The sequence below is a fragment of the Trypanosoma cruzi genome, genomic scaffold (genome assembly GCF_000209065.1).
Source record: "Trypanosoma cruzi strain CL Brener 1047053516763 genomic scaffold, whole genome shotgun sequence".
Taxonomy (NCBI): domain Eukaryota; phylum Euglenozoa; class Kinetoplastea; order Trypanosomatida; family Trypanosomatidae; genus Trypanosoma; species Trypanosoma cruzi.
In genome coordinates this window covers 199206-214452 of record NW_001849543.1, presented here as the reverse complement: position 1 = coordinate 214452, position 15247 = coordinate 199206, and the positions used below count along the sequence as shown (strand labels likewise).

The 15247-nt window shown below is 54.2% G+C and overlaps 2 protein-coding genes and 2 pseudogenes across 2 annotated transcripts, besides 4 other annotated features; all 4 read right to left on the bottom strand.

Annotated features, from left to right (window-relative positions):
• Positions 1–15247: part of a sequence feature (areas not merged during assembly with more than two copies in the genome that could not be assigned to a particular haplotype) that runs on past the window's edge.
• Positions 3338–3416: a sequence feature (T-rich).
• On the bottom strand, positions 3475–6015 carry Tc00.1047053510483.360 (trans-sialidase, putative; the record flags this gene model as incomplete). The annotated part of the gene is made up of 1 exon (XM_815380.1): positions 3475–6015. The coding sequence occupies one exon, from the start codon at positions 6013–6015 to the stop codon at positions 3475–3477; it is 2541 nt and encodes an 846-aa protein (XP_820473.1).
• On the bottom strand, positions 8257–8568 carry Tc00.1047053510483.350 (uncharacterized protein; the record flags this gene model as incomplete). The annotated part of the gene is made up of 1 exon (XM_815379.1): positions 8257–8568. One exon carries the CDS (start codon positions 8566–8568, stop codon positions 8257–8259), a length of 312 nt encoding a protein of 103 aa, XP_820472.1.
• Positions 8732–8777: a sequence feature (AT_rich).
• Positions 8805–9785, bottom strand: Tc00.1047053510483.340 (annotated as a pseudogene).
• Positions 9816–9839: a sequence feature (AT_rich).
• Positions 9987–12347, bottom strand: Tc00.1047053510483.320 (annotated as a pseudogene).

Below are 15247 nucleotides of genomic sequence, written 5' to 3'. Positions count from 1 at the left end.
GCCGCCGCCACTGCTCACAACCGACACGTTCGTCATGGAGAACACCGAGTGGCTCTGCAGACTGAGACGTGACGAGGACGCCACATGCATCGCGGACGCGGTCGGACCGCCCGACGCCTCCAGCAACACGCCGTCAAGCGCCACCGCGCTCGACAGCAGATCCACGCCGCCGCCAACATACACCGCCGACTCGCCCGCGTGCAGTGACCTCAGCACAGTGTTGCTCACACGCAGCTGCGACTGCAACAGCGATGTCGCGTGCAGCACAAGCGGCGACGCCACAGCGTCCGTCAGCCCATTCAGCTGGGAGTAGTGCATTGGCCCCGGCGTCACAATCGTCGAGTCACGGACCGTCACGTTCGTGTGTGCCGGCAGGTTGTGTACAAACACAAGCGAGCAGTAGCTCCCGGACAGCCCGCTCACGCTCACCTCCAGGCTCCGGTCACTCGCCGGCTCGCCGCCGTAGCCCCGCACGTAGATCTGCGCACCGCCGTCGCACACGCAGTTCCTCAGTTCGATGCGCAGCGCGCCGGGAAGCATCGCCGGCACGTCGAACACCACAGCCACGCCGTTCGTCATATGCACGCCGTCCATCAGCACCGTGTCCACGGCACGGCCAACCGTGATGGCTCTGTCTACCGTACCGCCCCGCAGTCGCAACACCACCGCATGCGCCGCGGGCACCCACGCCGCCGCCGCAACCAGTGCCAACACAACGAGCAGCGCCACACGCACAGTCAAAATTGCCCTGCACCGCACACGGTGCCGGCTGCGCGGACACGCACCCACCGCAGACCGCATCCACAGACCCAAAGAGGTACCAATAAAGCTGTCGTGGTGTGTCGCACTCGACCCGTCGACCGTAACTCCTGCCTAGCAAATCCCTTCCTAAATATGGCGAATCCAGTGACACGATTACGCCAGATCGTTATACTAATACTGCTAATCCTAATACTGCAATTAACTCCTAACACCTTGAAACGATAGTTGTGCTGGTCGAGCAAAAGTATCTCTAACTGCAGGGTCAAAAAAGAAATAAAAGCAGCGACAACAGTAACCAAACACAGTGGCACGCAAAAACATCCGGTCATACACAATAACCAACACAGTACAGCCGCCGAAGCTAAGCCGCGCTGACGCAATCAAGTGAGTGACACCATCGCCCTCCCACCTCCCACACAGTCACCGCGCAGAGTGGTGGAATCCCGGCAAAAAGCCAAACGACCACTGGCACCGCTCCTGTTACCGAGTGGCTGCATCACAGGGCGGTCCCGATGCCGTGCACGACACACAAGAGCCGAGGCAGACCGCGTGGCAGCGTTACGACCGCCAGCCATCAAGCGCGTACAAAAGGCGTTGTTGGTGTTGGTGGTGCGGAAGTGGAGTGGAGAGCTCGCCGGCCCCCAGCAGTCAATGCCTCGTTCCTCGTTCACGCGAGTCGGCATTGCACAGCAGGCAGAGACACCATGCGCGCACGGCATCGCACAAAGAAGGGAACAAAGAAGCACAGCGGCAGCACTTGGTCACGGGGAAAAGAGTCCATGTCGATTGCATTCCGATTGGCTCACAGACGTCCGGATGGTAGTCGTGCAGATGCCGCGCGGCTGTTGTGACTGCAGTGGATTGAGGGGATGATGAAAGGGGTGGAAGACGCGGTGCGGTCCTCATCCATCTCGGTTAACTGTGACACCGGTTACGTCCTCCCGTCAGATCGCCTGCAGCAAAGACCGTCGCCGTCAGCAGCGGTCGGTGCCTTCCCTCTCCCACTGGGGCGCAACTCCACCGACGCAGTCGCTCGCCTCCTCCCCCGCCAACACAGCGAGGGAACAACGGCAAAAGATGCCACACGCACGGCAGGCGCGCAGTCGCAGAGTCCCATTGCTGCCGCCATGAGCAAACAAGGCTGGCTGCAGGGCGCAAAAAGAAGGGTAAACACCCCATCAAACGCCTTGGCATCACGCGGAAAAACCGCAACCGACACACAAGGCGAAACGCCGTGAAGCAGCCACCAAAACCAAAGCTCCTCCAACAAATCCATCGCGAAGCAAAAAAAAAACAAAACAATGCCGGTGCAGAAGCAATAAATGGTTGTGGTGCGCAGCGGCCGTGGCATCGCACCCTTCCCTCATCTAACGGCACCGCACCACAACGCACCGTGACGACAGCGTGCAACGACGACGATTGAGTAGCACGCACAAAGCGGCATAAACCCTTCATCCCGCACTCGCTCACATTTATGCTCTCAGTATTTGCTGCCAACAACACAGGGAAGGACACGGAAGGGGACTGTCCTGTCCATCCTCCTTCCGCCCACAACAGACCCTCCCCATCCTCCTCCTCGCTACACCCTGGGTGCCGCGAAACGCCGTCAAGCAAATCCACATGTATGGAAGCCCCCAATGCGCTGGGCGAGGCTGGCAGCCACCCACGCTCATTCTCCCGCACACATCCTCTCCCACAACCTTCCACACAACAGGGCAAAGACATGGAAAAGAGAAGCCCGCCGCACAACACACGCAGAAGCACCGCCATCCGCTTCGCACCGCAAGATAGAGTCATGCGCACAGACCTACGGCCGCAACGAGAGGGACGGAGCGCATGCAAGTCCACGGCGCTGTCCTTTACTTCTCTCTGCCCCGACGAATAGGCATTACGCCTCACAGCAGGTTGTGGCGAGTGGCGCCATACACTCACAGTGAGGCACGGCGCGCACCATCCGCTCTCCTCCGAGTGCACTCAACAGGCCGGGGCACGGCGTCCAGCCAATCTGTTGACATCGCAAAGGCGAACACAAACGATCGTCTTCGCGGAATATCGGTGCCTCTAGCGGGGGAAAAAAAAGAGGCAATAGGGGCATGTCAACAGCACGGTCAGCAGAGGGACAAGAAAAGGGACGCAAGGACACAAAGTGGCAGTGGACATGGCACAGAGAAAAAAAAGTCCGCAGGGATTAAAAAAAAAGAAAGAAAAAAGAAACAAAAGGGTAGGAGTTTAGAAAAACTCCCAAAAACATTTAAAAAAAAATGTGTTGATTCGGCAGGACTTTTACTTCATGTGCCGGTTCAGCACAAGACGACCGTGTGTTCTGTATAAATATTACCTGCACCAAAACGAAAAATGAAAATGAAAAAAAGAAAGTAAAACGAAAAAAATGAAATTGTACTGTTCCACCAGCCCACACAACATCCCTCACTTTCATTGCGGCATCCGGCCTTTTCTTCCAATCCCCCCTTCGTGCAGGCCGTGGGACGCACAGCCGCAGGGCCGGCACCGCGTGTGGGCAACACACAACAAAACAAGAGGGGGAACACGTCACTCATGACAGTGTGCAGCAACCAAAAATTAAAAAATAAAAGAAAAAAAGAATTACTGAGTATTACAAAAAAAACACGCACAAAAAAAAAAAAAAAAAAGAACCCGCGGGGAATGCGGCACACAATCTCCGTGAGGAGTCGCGATGTCGCATTCTTCGGCTCACAAGACTGCCACAAGTGCACACAGTCCCAGAAGAAGCAGCAACGCCCGAGACACGCGCACACGCGCAGTGCTGTCACCACGTAAATCATGCAGGATCAATTTCGCGTCGGTGATCAGGGCGAGGCGGTCGTCTAGGCTCATACTGCCATCGGATGCCGAGTGATTGGTTTCTGGAACGGAAGTGTCACTTTTGGCGGCAGTGTGTGGACTCAATTCGTCCGTAACATTCTCAGCACTCGATTCACTGCCCGCAAGAACACGGACAGACTGAGAGTCAGTCGGCTGTGCAATTGGAGCCTCTTCAACGTCTGCCAAGGAAGTCGTCAGCTGTGTGGCCGTCTGCAATGCAGCTGCCGGCTGTGCAACGTCCAGCTGTCCGACCTTCTGCTTTTCTTCCTCCGTCGCCGTGACTTTCACCGCAGTGTGCAGTTCTTCGGCAGCCGGATGTCGAATAGGGACTGTCCTGGCGTTGAGGTCTCCGAGGTCATCATCATACAGTATGCGGTTGTACAGAAGGACATCAGCCACCGTCACAGGGCTGCTCCCTTCATCTTCCTTATTGCCCGCACCAAAGAAGAAGTGTGAGATCCTGTGTGAACCAAACTGATCAGCGTTACTGTCCTGAGCCATTTCCTCTTCCGTCTCGTATATTCTTCTCCCATTAGCGTACACGAACCATTCATCATCGTTATCCTTTTGCACCGTCACTCGAATTGCCGTGTTTTTTTCCCAATTGCCAACATCACCAGACGGCTTCACCAAAAAATCCTTCTTGTGAAGTGTGAAGTTCCAATTTCTTTCACTCGTGTACGACAGCTGAAAGAGCACCGTGCTGTCCTTGTCGTTCAGCCTCGCACCCATCAAAGGAATGGGGATGCTGCCTTCCTTCGGCACCTCGTGGATGGACACCGTCGCCGAAAGAGTGAACTTGTTGTTTGTAAAGTAGTACGGCACAGTCTGCCCCATGTCGCCAACAGGCCACTTCGCCTCTGATCCCTTGAGCGTCACACCGCTCTCCGTGCTGGTCACTCCGCCCCTCACTGTGGCATTCACGCCGAGGTACTCGTCCTTCCATGCAGTCCCGTCCAATGTGCTGGATAAAAAACCAACCAGCCCTTCAGTGGGAACTTTCAAGGCGTTGTCCAATTCTTTCCATGTCTTCACCACTTCCTTTATCCGCTTCAGCTGCTCAGTCAGGCGCATGGCGACAAGACTGTATGGCCCTTCACCATTCCTCTTCTCGTACAGTAAAATCAGCTCATCCTTACTTTTCAACAGCGAGCTCGCGGCAGCGTCATCATCTTCACGGGATATCGGCCCAACATCGTGCACACGTGCATTGTCCGTCACCCAAAGATGGAGCCGACCTTTTACACCTTCATTTTCCTCCTTCGGATAAACCGGCGCGGTGATGAGCATCACCTCCTTTCCCTCAATGGTTGCGGTGGTAAATCCACTCTTGACGCCGTCCCCTGCTCGATCACGTGAGTTCCCCCACACGCGGTTAATTGGCTCGCCCAAATCATACCAACTGACTCCATGCGAAGTGGACCTGTAAACGTCATAGTAGCCTCCAGCACACTGAGCCATCATGAAGGGTCTTTCGTCGCCTTCGTTTTCTCCCCACTCCACAATGGATGGATCCCTGCAGCCTTTACCAGTCGCTTCGGATGAAAATTCCCATTTGTTCTTTGACGGGGTAAAACTCATAGAGAGTAAAACGCTCTGTCCATCGTTGCCTTTGGCCTGCATGGGAAACACAAGCGTGCCGTCACGCATCACAGCGCCCGATCCTCCACCGCCAGTTAACTCGGTCAAGGAATAAGAATCTCCTCTGGGTTCAGGCTTCACCACATGGGCCTCATTCCACAAAAGTTTCTTGTTGTTTCCACCCTCATTGGCGACAGTTCCCTTCACGAGTAAAAGACCCCGCTCATTCTCACCTTGAAACTGCGGCTTTGTATGGCTTTGGTTTCCCAGGAGCATGTAAACACTGTTCCCAAACACAAGCGTCGTTGGTCGCAACACTTCTGTTGTCCCAAAATTATTCGCGGCGGTGTCCACAAGTTGCATGCAAAACAAACTTAAATCCGACGTCAAAATATCCATTGGGTCATCACTTATATTCAGGTGCTTTGACACAATCCCAGCACGGCGGCCGGCTCCCTTCTCCTCCCCGCACTGCGATTCAGCAACGGCAAATACATCTTCACCCACTTTAACGAGGCCAGGAACGCGGAGCGAGGTGATTTTCCTCCCGGCCTCGTTAAACCCCTTCCAATTAGCAAATGATATCGGCGTCGTCCCTGTGAACGGATCAACAGTGGCCCCTGCCTGCTCAGCGTGCGCAGCTCCAGTGCCGCAGCACATCATCACAAGAACGAGGAGCAGCAGCACCGCAGAGCAGAAGAGATGCCGCGACATGTTGGGCCTCTGCCGCTCACTCTCTCTTCCTTCCCTCCTCCTCCCGCTGGATCCGGTCACGCGGCGACGGTTGTGTGTGCGGGGTGCCATCACTGCAGCAACACGTGAGAGCATATAAATATGTGTGTGTGCGGTGTGTGTGCGTGCTGTTGTTCCTTCCAGAGCCTTCGAATTTCACAGTAGCGATTAGCGTTTGGTTGCCTTCCTTTCCTAGCGTGTCTTTGTCCAAGAAGTGGAGAGTACAGCAGCAACAGCGGCAATACGTCAGACACGTCAGCGAGGAGCAGAGCAGGGCACATCACTCACGCAAGGTGCGGACAAAATAGAATCTGTAAGGGACATCACGGAAAAACATCGCCCACATAAAAAAACAACAACACGGCAAGTCACAGAGGAAGCCAACACACACACACACAAATGGACGCGAAATTTCATCATTCGGCGACGCCATTCAAAGTCCTGCCGAAACAGTCCGCAAGTGATACAATGATCAGTCACACGCTCCCGGTGCACCGCCGCGGCAAGAACGCGGACACAAAAGGAAGTATGTGCACAAACGTGGGCAGCACCAAATCACAGCACCGCCGCACGACACACGCTCTCTCGGTCCATCTCACGCCCCGCCTCAAAAGGCCTCGGCAAGCACCAATCAACAAAATAATGAGGCGGCGGAAACAAATTCCTTGCAGGCACTTCAGGGCTCCACAGAAACGCCACCAACAGGAGCGTGCATCCCTCTGCTTGCAGCAGTGCACGCCTCTTTGCTCCCGGCCTCTCGGAGCGTTGAGCACCTCCCCGACCATCTCGCGCTCACAAAACAAGCCGCACGCAGATGCCATTCATTTTCTCCGCAAATGGTGTTGCCGCGCTGAATCATGTGCAAATAATCCACAACACACCACCCAAAGTTTCTTTCCATTGCCACAAAAGAAAAAGACAAAAATGCATTTAAAAGTCAACACAAATACCACTCCGCCCTACTCACTGCGCATTGCCCCACACACGATCGTTGTTACTCGCCCTCCGCTCTCCTCTCATCCCATTCCTGCCTGCCAGGACGTACATCACAATCGCAATCCCTCCCAAGAAAGACTTTACCACATGCTGGCACGGGCCACATTTTCCCTTTGCATCCCGGTCTCCCGCCCACAGGAGGGCAAACAGGGGGATTGCGTGCATGTGCGTGTGGATGGCAATGTAAAAAACTCATGGAATTCAAAGAAATACGGCACGCAGGGCAACCCCGCCCACAGATTGGAGGTTCACTCGTACACCGCAGCAGGAAGAGCAAACGTCCTCTCGTTGCTTTTCTGGGAAGTTGGTTCATTACCATCACGCCGCCTCAACAGCGTGTACCGGCGAGCGGAGGAGGTGACTGCTCAATCGCACCTCGCGTCGGAGGCGCTCACAACGTCTCCCTGCGGCCACGTGCCGTCAGCAACAAGCCGCGTGGCAGAACGCAAAACAATTCACCCACTCGCCAATAAAATAAATAAAAATGCATCTCGCCGCCATGAAACGCCATCAACATCTGTTTCACGGCAGACACCAAATGCCAAGGGGTTAACCAAAAACAAACACGCGGATGTTCTCCCACAATACATTCCAGCAAAGGATAGCCTCTCAATCCTGAAAATAAACACCGTAAAATCACAGAAGCCGCCTCATCGCTCCAAAAATCGGGTGATGCCCCTCCTCGCAGTTCTCTGCTGTCCGCAGACACCGCCCTCTGTGGTGTTTCTGCAAAAGAAAAAAAAACGTTCACAAACCAACAGCAAGAGAAACCTCCACACGCAACGTGTGCATCACCGTGGAGCATCGCTTCTCTCCCTACAAGTAAAACAGGCGTCGTCACATCATCCGCAAGGATTGCCACAAACACGCCAAATTGCAAAGTACGCAACACGCTCCGCCGCGACCATCGTTTTCCCGATACGGCAGCCCACTCCCGGCCACCGTGTCTGCCAAGCAGGACGCACCAGGCCCGCCGCTGCAACGCAAAAAAGATTCAGAAATACGCAACGGATCCCGTCGCAGTCGTTGGCCCAGACGCCGTGTTGAGGTTTGGGATGGGCGGATGGAAGAATACAACAAAACGGCCAAATATCCCCGCGGAATCCCGCATTCCACGCAGTCCCAATGGCCAGAGGGTCCTCTAGGGACGCCTGGGGGACGCATCCGCCACACTCACACGCGCCATCATTCACGGCTCCCCAATAGAGTCCAGCGGGCCTCGTGAAGCACACGGCGCGCCTCAGTGGCGTGGCGAGCAGCCTTCTCGGAGAAAAGGACGCGTGACGATGGTTCCCCTCCCCGCTTCACTTTCATTTTTGTTCTCCCGTTTTCGGTGGCATCTCACAGAAGGGGAGCGCACTTCATGTCCCCGAGCCCTTCTCTCGGTGCACGCACAAAAACGGAGAGGGGAATAATAAACGAGTGGGTCAGGCGGCACGGAGAAATAAATGTGCGGGAAACAAACAAACCAACAAAAAAGAGCCCGACAGATATGCACGCAGCATATTCAGCGGAAACGGGTGTCACCTTCAGTGGGTAACTTAGTAGCCAATGGCGGCGTCGATCGCCCGCCGTGAGAAACAGCGTTGTGCTCATAATATTTTTGGCTTGTTTTCTGCTTCCCTCCCCTGTTATTTCTCCCTCATCCATCATCTTCACGTTTCTTACTTTCTACCTCCCTCTCCTACCCTCGGCAACACGGCCAAGTTTTGGACGCTGCGCCCTCCCCCTGTCATGTCAAATATATGGTTGCGCTCTTTAAAACCCATGGCGTACTCACTTAAATATCATTTGTGTAAATATATAAAAAGGAAACTTTTAATAATTAAAGTAAAAAATAAAACAAAATAAAATAATAAAAACACAAAACTTGCGACTGGCGCCAGTTCATCTTCCTTTCGTCGTGAAAGGGTACAAAAGTGTCCTGTCGTACTCAACCTTTGGAACCCCTTGCTCCTCATCATGCCCGTAGGCCCGAATGCGCTGTATGCGTGCCTCATCCTTCACCCAAAAGTCTTCGGGGACCATGCCGTCATATGGCCCCTTGCACCCGCCACTGCACGCCCGTTGAGGGCCCCACTTCATCATGGCATATGCATCCTTCGCACTCAAAGACCTGACGCGACGGTACCAGAGAGCGTCCGGCAGCCCCATCTCATTAGAGAAACGAATATTATAGTTGCCGCGATGCACAAATTTGCCGCATAAAACATTCCGCTCTTGAATTCCAAGCAAACGGAGTCGTAAGCTGTAGTCGACATCCTCCACGCAATCTGGGTAGAAGTTCTCTTCAAAGTATTCCACCGTACTGATCGCCAGGCGTGTCAACATAACAGATGTAAAACAACTGCTTTTGCAATACGCGCAAAATGCCCGTAATGCTTCGAAAACGCCTTTTCACGCTCCTTCACAGAGGAATAACGGATGCGGTCAGGCAGCAGCGCAGACGTCGACAATCGGCCATCGTTCACCGTGGAGCGCAGCACCCTCAAGCCCCGTCGCAAAACAGGACTGTACTCGCTCGGCCCATTCGCCACCTCCGCCGACAACTCATCCATGCGAGCGGCATCATGCCTCGTCATTTCATGCACATCGCGTAGAAGGTTGGGAAGAAGATCGGGTGAAAACTTTACGTCGCTGTTTCTCACAAAAACAAAAGGCACTTCCTCGCGTGGCAGCGAGAGTGCAAGTCGTGACCCGATGTTCACGGCAGCGCTGTACCCGATGTTTTCCGGGTGACAACTCACAACCAGGCGTCCGGACCACCCATAGACCCTCTCGAGTTCCTGCAGGCACAACGACAGCATCGCCTCCCGCCCGTTCTGCACCAAAACCAACAGCCGGATGGGCACGCTGATGTTGCACATCATCCTCCGGTAACGACGGAGCCTTCACAGAAGTAAAAAAAAAATAAAATAAAAAATGATTGTAGTGGTGCGAGACTGTTGACCGCAATGATTCCCTCGGAAGAAAGGCGTTCCCTGACCAACACCTGCAGTCACACACAAATAAAAAAATCGAGAAAATACTCCCTAACATAATTCATCATAAAAGTAATGCGCCAATTACCCTCAATTATTTCTTCCATTTTCCCTTCGAAGCCTTTTTGCTTCACAAATTTAAAACTCCTACGACATTTTCTAAAACTTCTTTCAATATTGACACTTGGTACTGCCGCACCTTTTCCGTTCCACAACGCCGCTATTCCGCGGCCTTCATCGTCGCTCACATTATTGGAATTGACGACATCACATCTCCGCCAGTCATTCATCGGCGTGCTGTCTGCCTGCTGCACGTAAATAATCTCCCACGAAATGTCTCGGGATAATTCCTCCCAACCATTAAAATATGCCGCCAGACACTCAGTGAACTGCCGCACAGTGCTGGCGGTGGTGTGTTGCCCATCCGCCGTAGCCATCCGCAGCCCAACCAGCGTCATTGGATTGGACTGCATGAAGAAAAAAAGCCGTCCACCAGCGAAAAGTTTGTGGCCCACGGTTTGTACAGCACCCCGTACTTTACGGATCGTTTTTTCATATTCACTCGGCAGCAAACCCTCATCTCCCTTGGGATGCAATTCAGGCCAACTACAAGACGCAGAGCTTTGCTTGACGTCCTGTTGGCGCCTCAAACTCCGTGAGTTTCTTCGCTATTGCCTTGACAAAGGCACTCTCCGTGAACGATTCCAAAGCAAACCATCCAAAAAATATGGGCAAAATATTATCCCTCGACGCCAACATCAGCCTCAAAAGGCTATTTTATTCTGCTACACTTGGGAAGCGTTCCAATGTCCGTTCCTCGAGGCAAGCAGATATCGGTGCACTGAAAAGGATCACACCGCCTGCGTATATTTCCCGAACAACCTTCACAAGCCTGTGGAACGGATCCTCAGAACACCATGGCAACTCACCTCCCCGTGAAAAGTACTCTTTCACAGTTACCTCGTTGATCGATTGCAATGCAAACTTCACCGCTCCACAGCGTTCATTAAACGCCTCCTCATCAAAGACGTGACGTGGAATCGGTCCCAAAAGATACATGTGTTTTTTGACCTCTTTCCAGCATTCCGCTTGTTTCTCTTTGGTCTTATCACGCGTTATACAGGCGCACATCGCCTTCACATCCATCTCGTCGGGGCAATTCACGATGATTCGCGCGGCTTGTAGTTGCTTCGCCCACTCATCATAGTTCGTTACCTTTGGAAATGACACCGCAACCATGCCCCATCCAGAAGTAGGCGCAAAATCCCTCGGTGGCGGCGTTCCCTCCTTTGCCACATCGTAGATAATATACACATTCCTCCCATGCCCCCTCAAACTTCTCAACTCCGAGACGCACATGTCCTCATCGCTGTATCTTGTCACCGCTCTGGTGCTCTTGTCAGACACGTACGCATCTCCTCCACCAAAACAGTGGACTACCACTTGGAGTTTCTCGGCATCGCAGTGCAGCAGCTGATAGAGGAGGTACGAGCCGGCATTCATCGACTTCCCGATCCCGGGCGTCCCAATCAACACACGTCGCCTAGGCGTAAAGTCGGTCCCACCGTGAGGGCTGAACCACGCGGTTGGATCATTCCTGACGGTCTGCCACGCTCGATCCGCCGCACAGTTTACAAAAACGTCCTCAGGAAGCTCCTGTATCGTATGCCACGAGTACGGCCATCCCTTCTCCGAGGTGAGCACCATCAACACGGGAGGTGCCGCACCGAATTGCTGCACAGCGTCATTCTCTTCGATAGCGTCGTCAGCTTTCTTGTACGACCATGACTGTTCTGGCTTCCCCTCATGCACCCCCATTCCAGTCCCCGTTTTCTTTCGCTCCACGCCCTCCGGAAGATCCACCGCATGGCTCCACCTCGCATTGTGCAGAGACTCGTAGCATCCCTCCAGTTTCTCCGGTGCGCTCGTCGTCGTTGGGTTCCTCGCCTCCTCGGCAGCTGCATCCAAGAAGTGTTTGGTGGAGTTATGAGCAGTTGCTTTTACCTCCGCAGCAGCCAATGACCACCCCGGTAGATTGTTGACACCCTTATCGCATAGCTCGCGTATATCCTCGTCGAAGATCACTTCACCCTTTGCAGCTCGCTTCATACTCAAATAATGACCGGATGCCTGTATCTCGTTCAATGCTCCTTTATCACGGATATACTTCGTGGGGTCCTTGGAAAACTCCTCCGGCAAGACATCCCGATTGGTGTCCACAATGCCCCTGCCGTCCAGTTCCCTCGTAAGAAAGTCGTTCAGCCTCATTTCATTGACGCGAGCTCTTCCTTTAAACAGTACATCTTCGATATTAGTGGAAATGGTAAATTTCATTTCTTGCGTTCGTCTTAGCCTTTCCTCTGCCTCCCGCCTCGCTTCTGTCAGCACCTGCGTGAGTACTCCGTTTGGTGTTCTCCTTGCAAGAGGGGTGATCGTATGCTTTTCTTTCATAGTCCCTACGTTGCCCGAGAGAGAGCACACCTTCGTGAAGAGGCCTAGTAATGGCCTCCAGCGCCTGGTACGCAGTCAAGTTAAGAATTTCTTCAAGAGGCCGCTGGTCTTGTACGTAATCATCCGGCTCCTGAACAAACATCTCCCTCGCCACATTGTAGTCTTTCATAAACAGCCGCCCTGCCGCCAACATAATTCCAAAGGAAATCACTCAGCCTCATGTTGGTGCTGCTCATGGTCCACTGCGGCCACTCTTTACTCCCCGCCACCCCACATGTCGAGCTGCAGCGTCGGAACCATCACAAGAGATTCCACGGCGAGGTGCCATCACAACACCCGTGCGGTGAAGCATCCCACTCGCACCACCCAACTGCGGCCAGCAGGCACCGCTGGCTCCAAAGGACAGTCGCGGCTGTCTCGTCTCGCTGTCCCAATGGCGTTGGGCGTGGCACTCGCGCGGCAGGGCGGTCGGTGCGCCATGCAGCCGCACTGCAACGCCTGTCGGTGAAGCAGTCGAGGCCCACCGCCCCCGCAGCAACGCAACGTGCAACCAAACACACCACCGCCACATTATCGCCCTTTTTTATTTTGTTTTATTCACGTTTTCTGTTTGTTTGTTTGCCTCATCACTCACACAAAAAATAAGTGCACACCTTCACAAAAGGGAAGGAACAAGGAGAAAAGGAGGCACGATCCCACCGCCCGCCGCGGGTCAACACTCTCCTCCACCCACCGCCATCATCGCGCAGGAGACCGCAGTCACATCGCAGAGTCAACACCACAATGTGCACCACACCACCGTGCAGTGAACAATGGGCGAGACGCAGCCATGCATCGCCCCGCTCCATTTTCCCACCACTCAAGTATTGCGTTCCCGCACAAAGTAGCAAACACAATCAGAGTGCACACAAACCCAACCAACACCCTCACTCGCTGAAGCACATTATTCGCATGGAGTGACAAAATTTGGGGACACACCAGCAGTAGCAGGCTGCATGGAATTTCCCTGCCAACCCTGTGAAGAGACACAACTCTGCGGGGCCAAAGTGGCAGCCTCTCGGTGTTGCCCGCAGTTCACATGGCAGGAAGAATTCCACGCACGCATAGTTCCGGACACCTCGCTGTTTGAGTGCACATCAACTGAACATGTGAAAAAAATACCTGCGCGCAAGATGGCATTTAAACACGTGAAAAGTCGGCCTGCTTTCTCCGATGACGTTGGCGAGCAGTCCCACACAATCCAATCAATGTAGCACGCCGGACAGAATGGCGTCCGTCAATCAATAAAAAAATGCGACACTGAAAAGGAGCAGAGAAGAGTTGGCGCATGCGATTGCCCGCGACAACTGTGAGCAAACCCGCCAGCACCAACTGAGGTGCCGAGCAGCACGCTTGTGTAGAACTGGCCGTCAGGCAGAGAGGGCAAATAAAACAGGAGGGCAGCAAACCCTCTCGTTCAATGTCTCCTGACCGCGACACCAGAATCAAAATATCATGGACGACAAGAGCGGCAACGCCTTCTCCAAAGCATCTTGTCAAGAAGCCGCAGGACCTCAGGGAGGGAAGAAGACAGCGGCGGCAGCCACAGCGGGGAGGCAATCAAACGGCTGGCAGGAACCTTCACGTCGAGGCGCACACCACATCCGAGTAGGCCGGGAGCACAGACCGAGCCGCCCGGAAAGACACGCATCAAATCCGCAAAACAAAGTCGCAGTGAATCGACAGGAACTCCCCGCCCAAAACAAATTTATAAAGTAGCGTTTTTCAAGGGGGATCCGCTTTTCCGACGACGGCACGGACGCCTCGCAGAAACTTCTTGCAAATCTCCCTTCGCAGGTCCGCAGGAAAACGCAGCGGAATAAAAAGAGAGCGCAACGACGCAAAAAAATAATCCTCCTAACCGACCAGGTGGCAGGCCGCCCTCGCGCAAGTGGACAAAACACAACTTCACTCCGGTCTTGCGGTGGTGATCGTCTCGCAACATTTTTTTTCTTCTCGTCGCAGTGCACATCCCCTCCCACAAACGATTTGCTCGGGCCATGTTCCTGCGGCCAAACATCTCGCTGCTGGATCCCGCGGCACAGTCCTCGGCACAGAAGTGAGGGGAGGAAGAGGGACCGCAGAAGGTGCGAGCAAATCCGAATTCGGTGGCGGTCGCTGCAGTGAAGATTGACGTCCCACGCGGTGTCCCTTTTCTGGGTCCGGCCCTCGCCGTGCCATGCGCTCAGCGTGCGGTGCGCCGGCCGCTCCGAACATCCACACGTGCTTGCGTCTCACCGTCGCTCCCAGCCCCGTCCGTTGGCTGCATCAGGGATGCCGCCATCCGGAGACGGGCATAAGGACGTTGCATCCAACAAAACCTTCAGAGGCACCTGCTGGGCCAACGACGACCATCACTGCGGGATGTGTGGCCCCTCCGCCGCTCACCTCAAATCGCGCTTCTACGCCTCCTCGAGCAGCAGCAGCAGCAGCATAAATACACCGGTCCACTAGAGGCCGTCACCAGCCATTGCAGGAAGACCACTGTGCCCCAGTGCTATGAAACCCAAATTGCATTGACGGGTCACTTCGGAAAGTCCTGTCGCATCCTCCCCCATTATGCCGAAACACATCCGTCGTGCATGTGTCCACCGCAGCCAAATGAATCCGGTCCAAACACCCTCCAAATCAAATTCCCCTTCCCCACGCCATTCCTTCATTCCATGCGCCCTGACCCTCATCCGCACGTGCCCACTCACACAAACCGCAAAAGAATGGTGGCAGCCGCCCAACGCTCCGGAAAAACATGCTCAGTACGCACGCGCATAACAAATGACACGCGCGAGCGCACGGCACAACGGCGGAGAAGCGCACACCGAAAGGATGCGGCCCTCCACAGCAGTCGCAGGAAGAGTGACTCG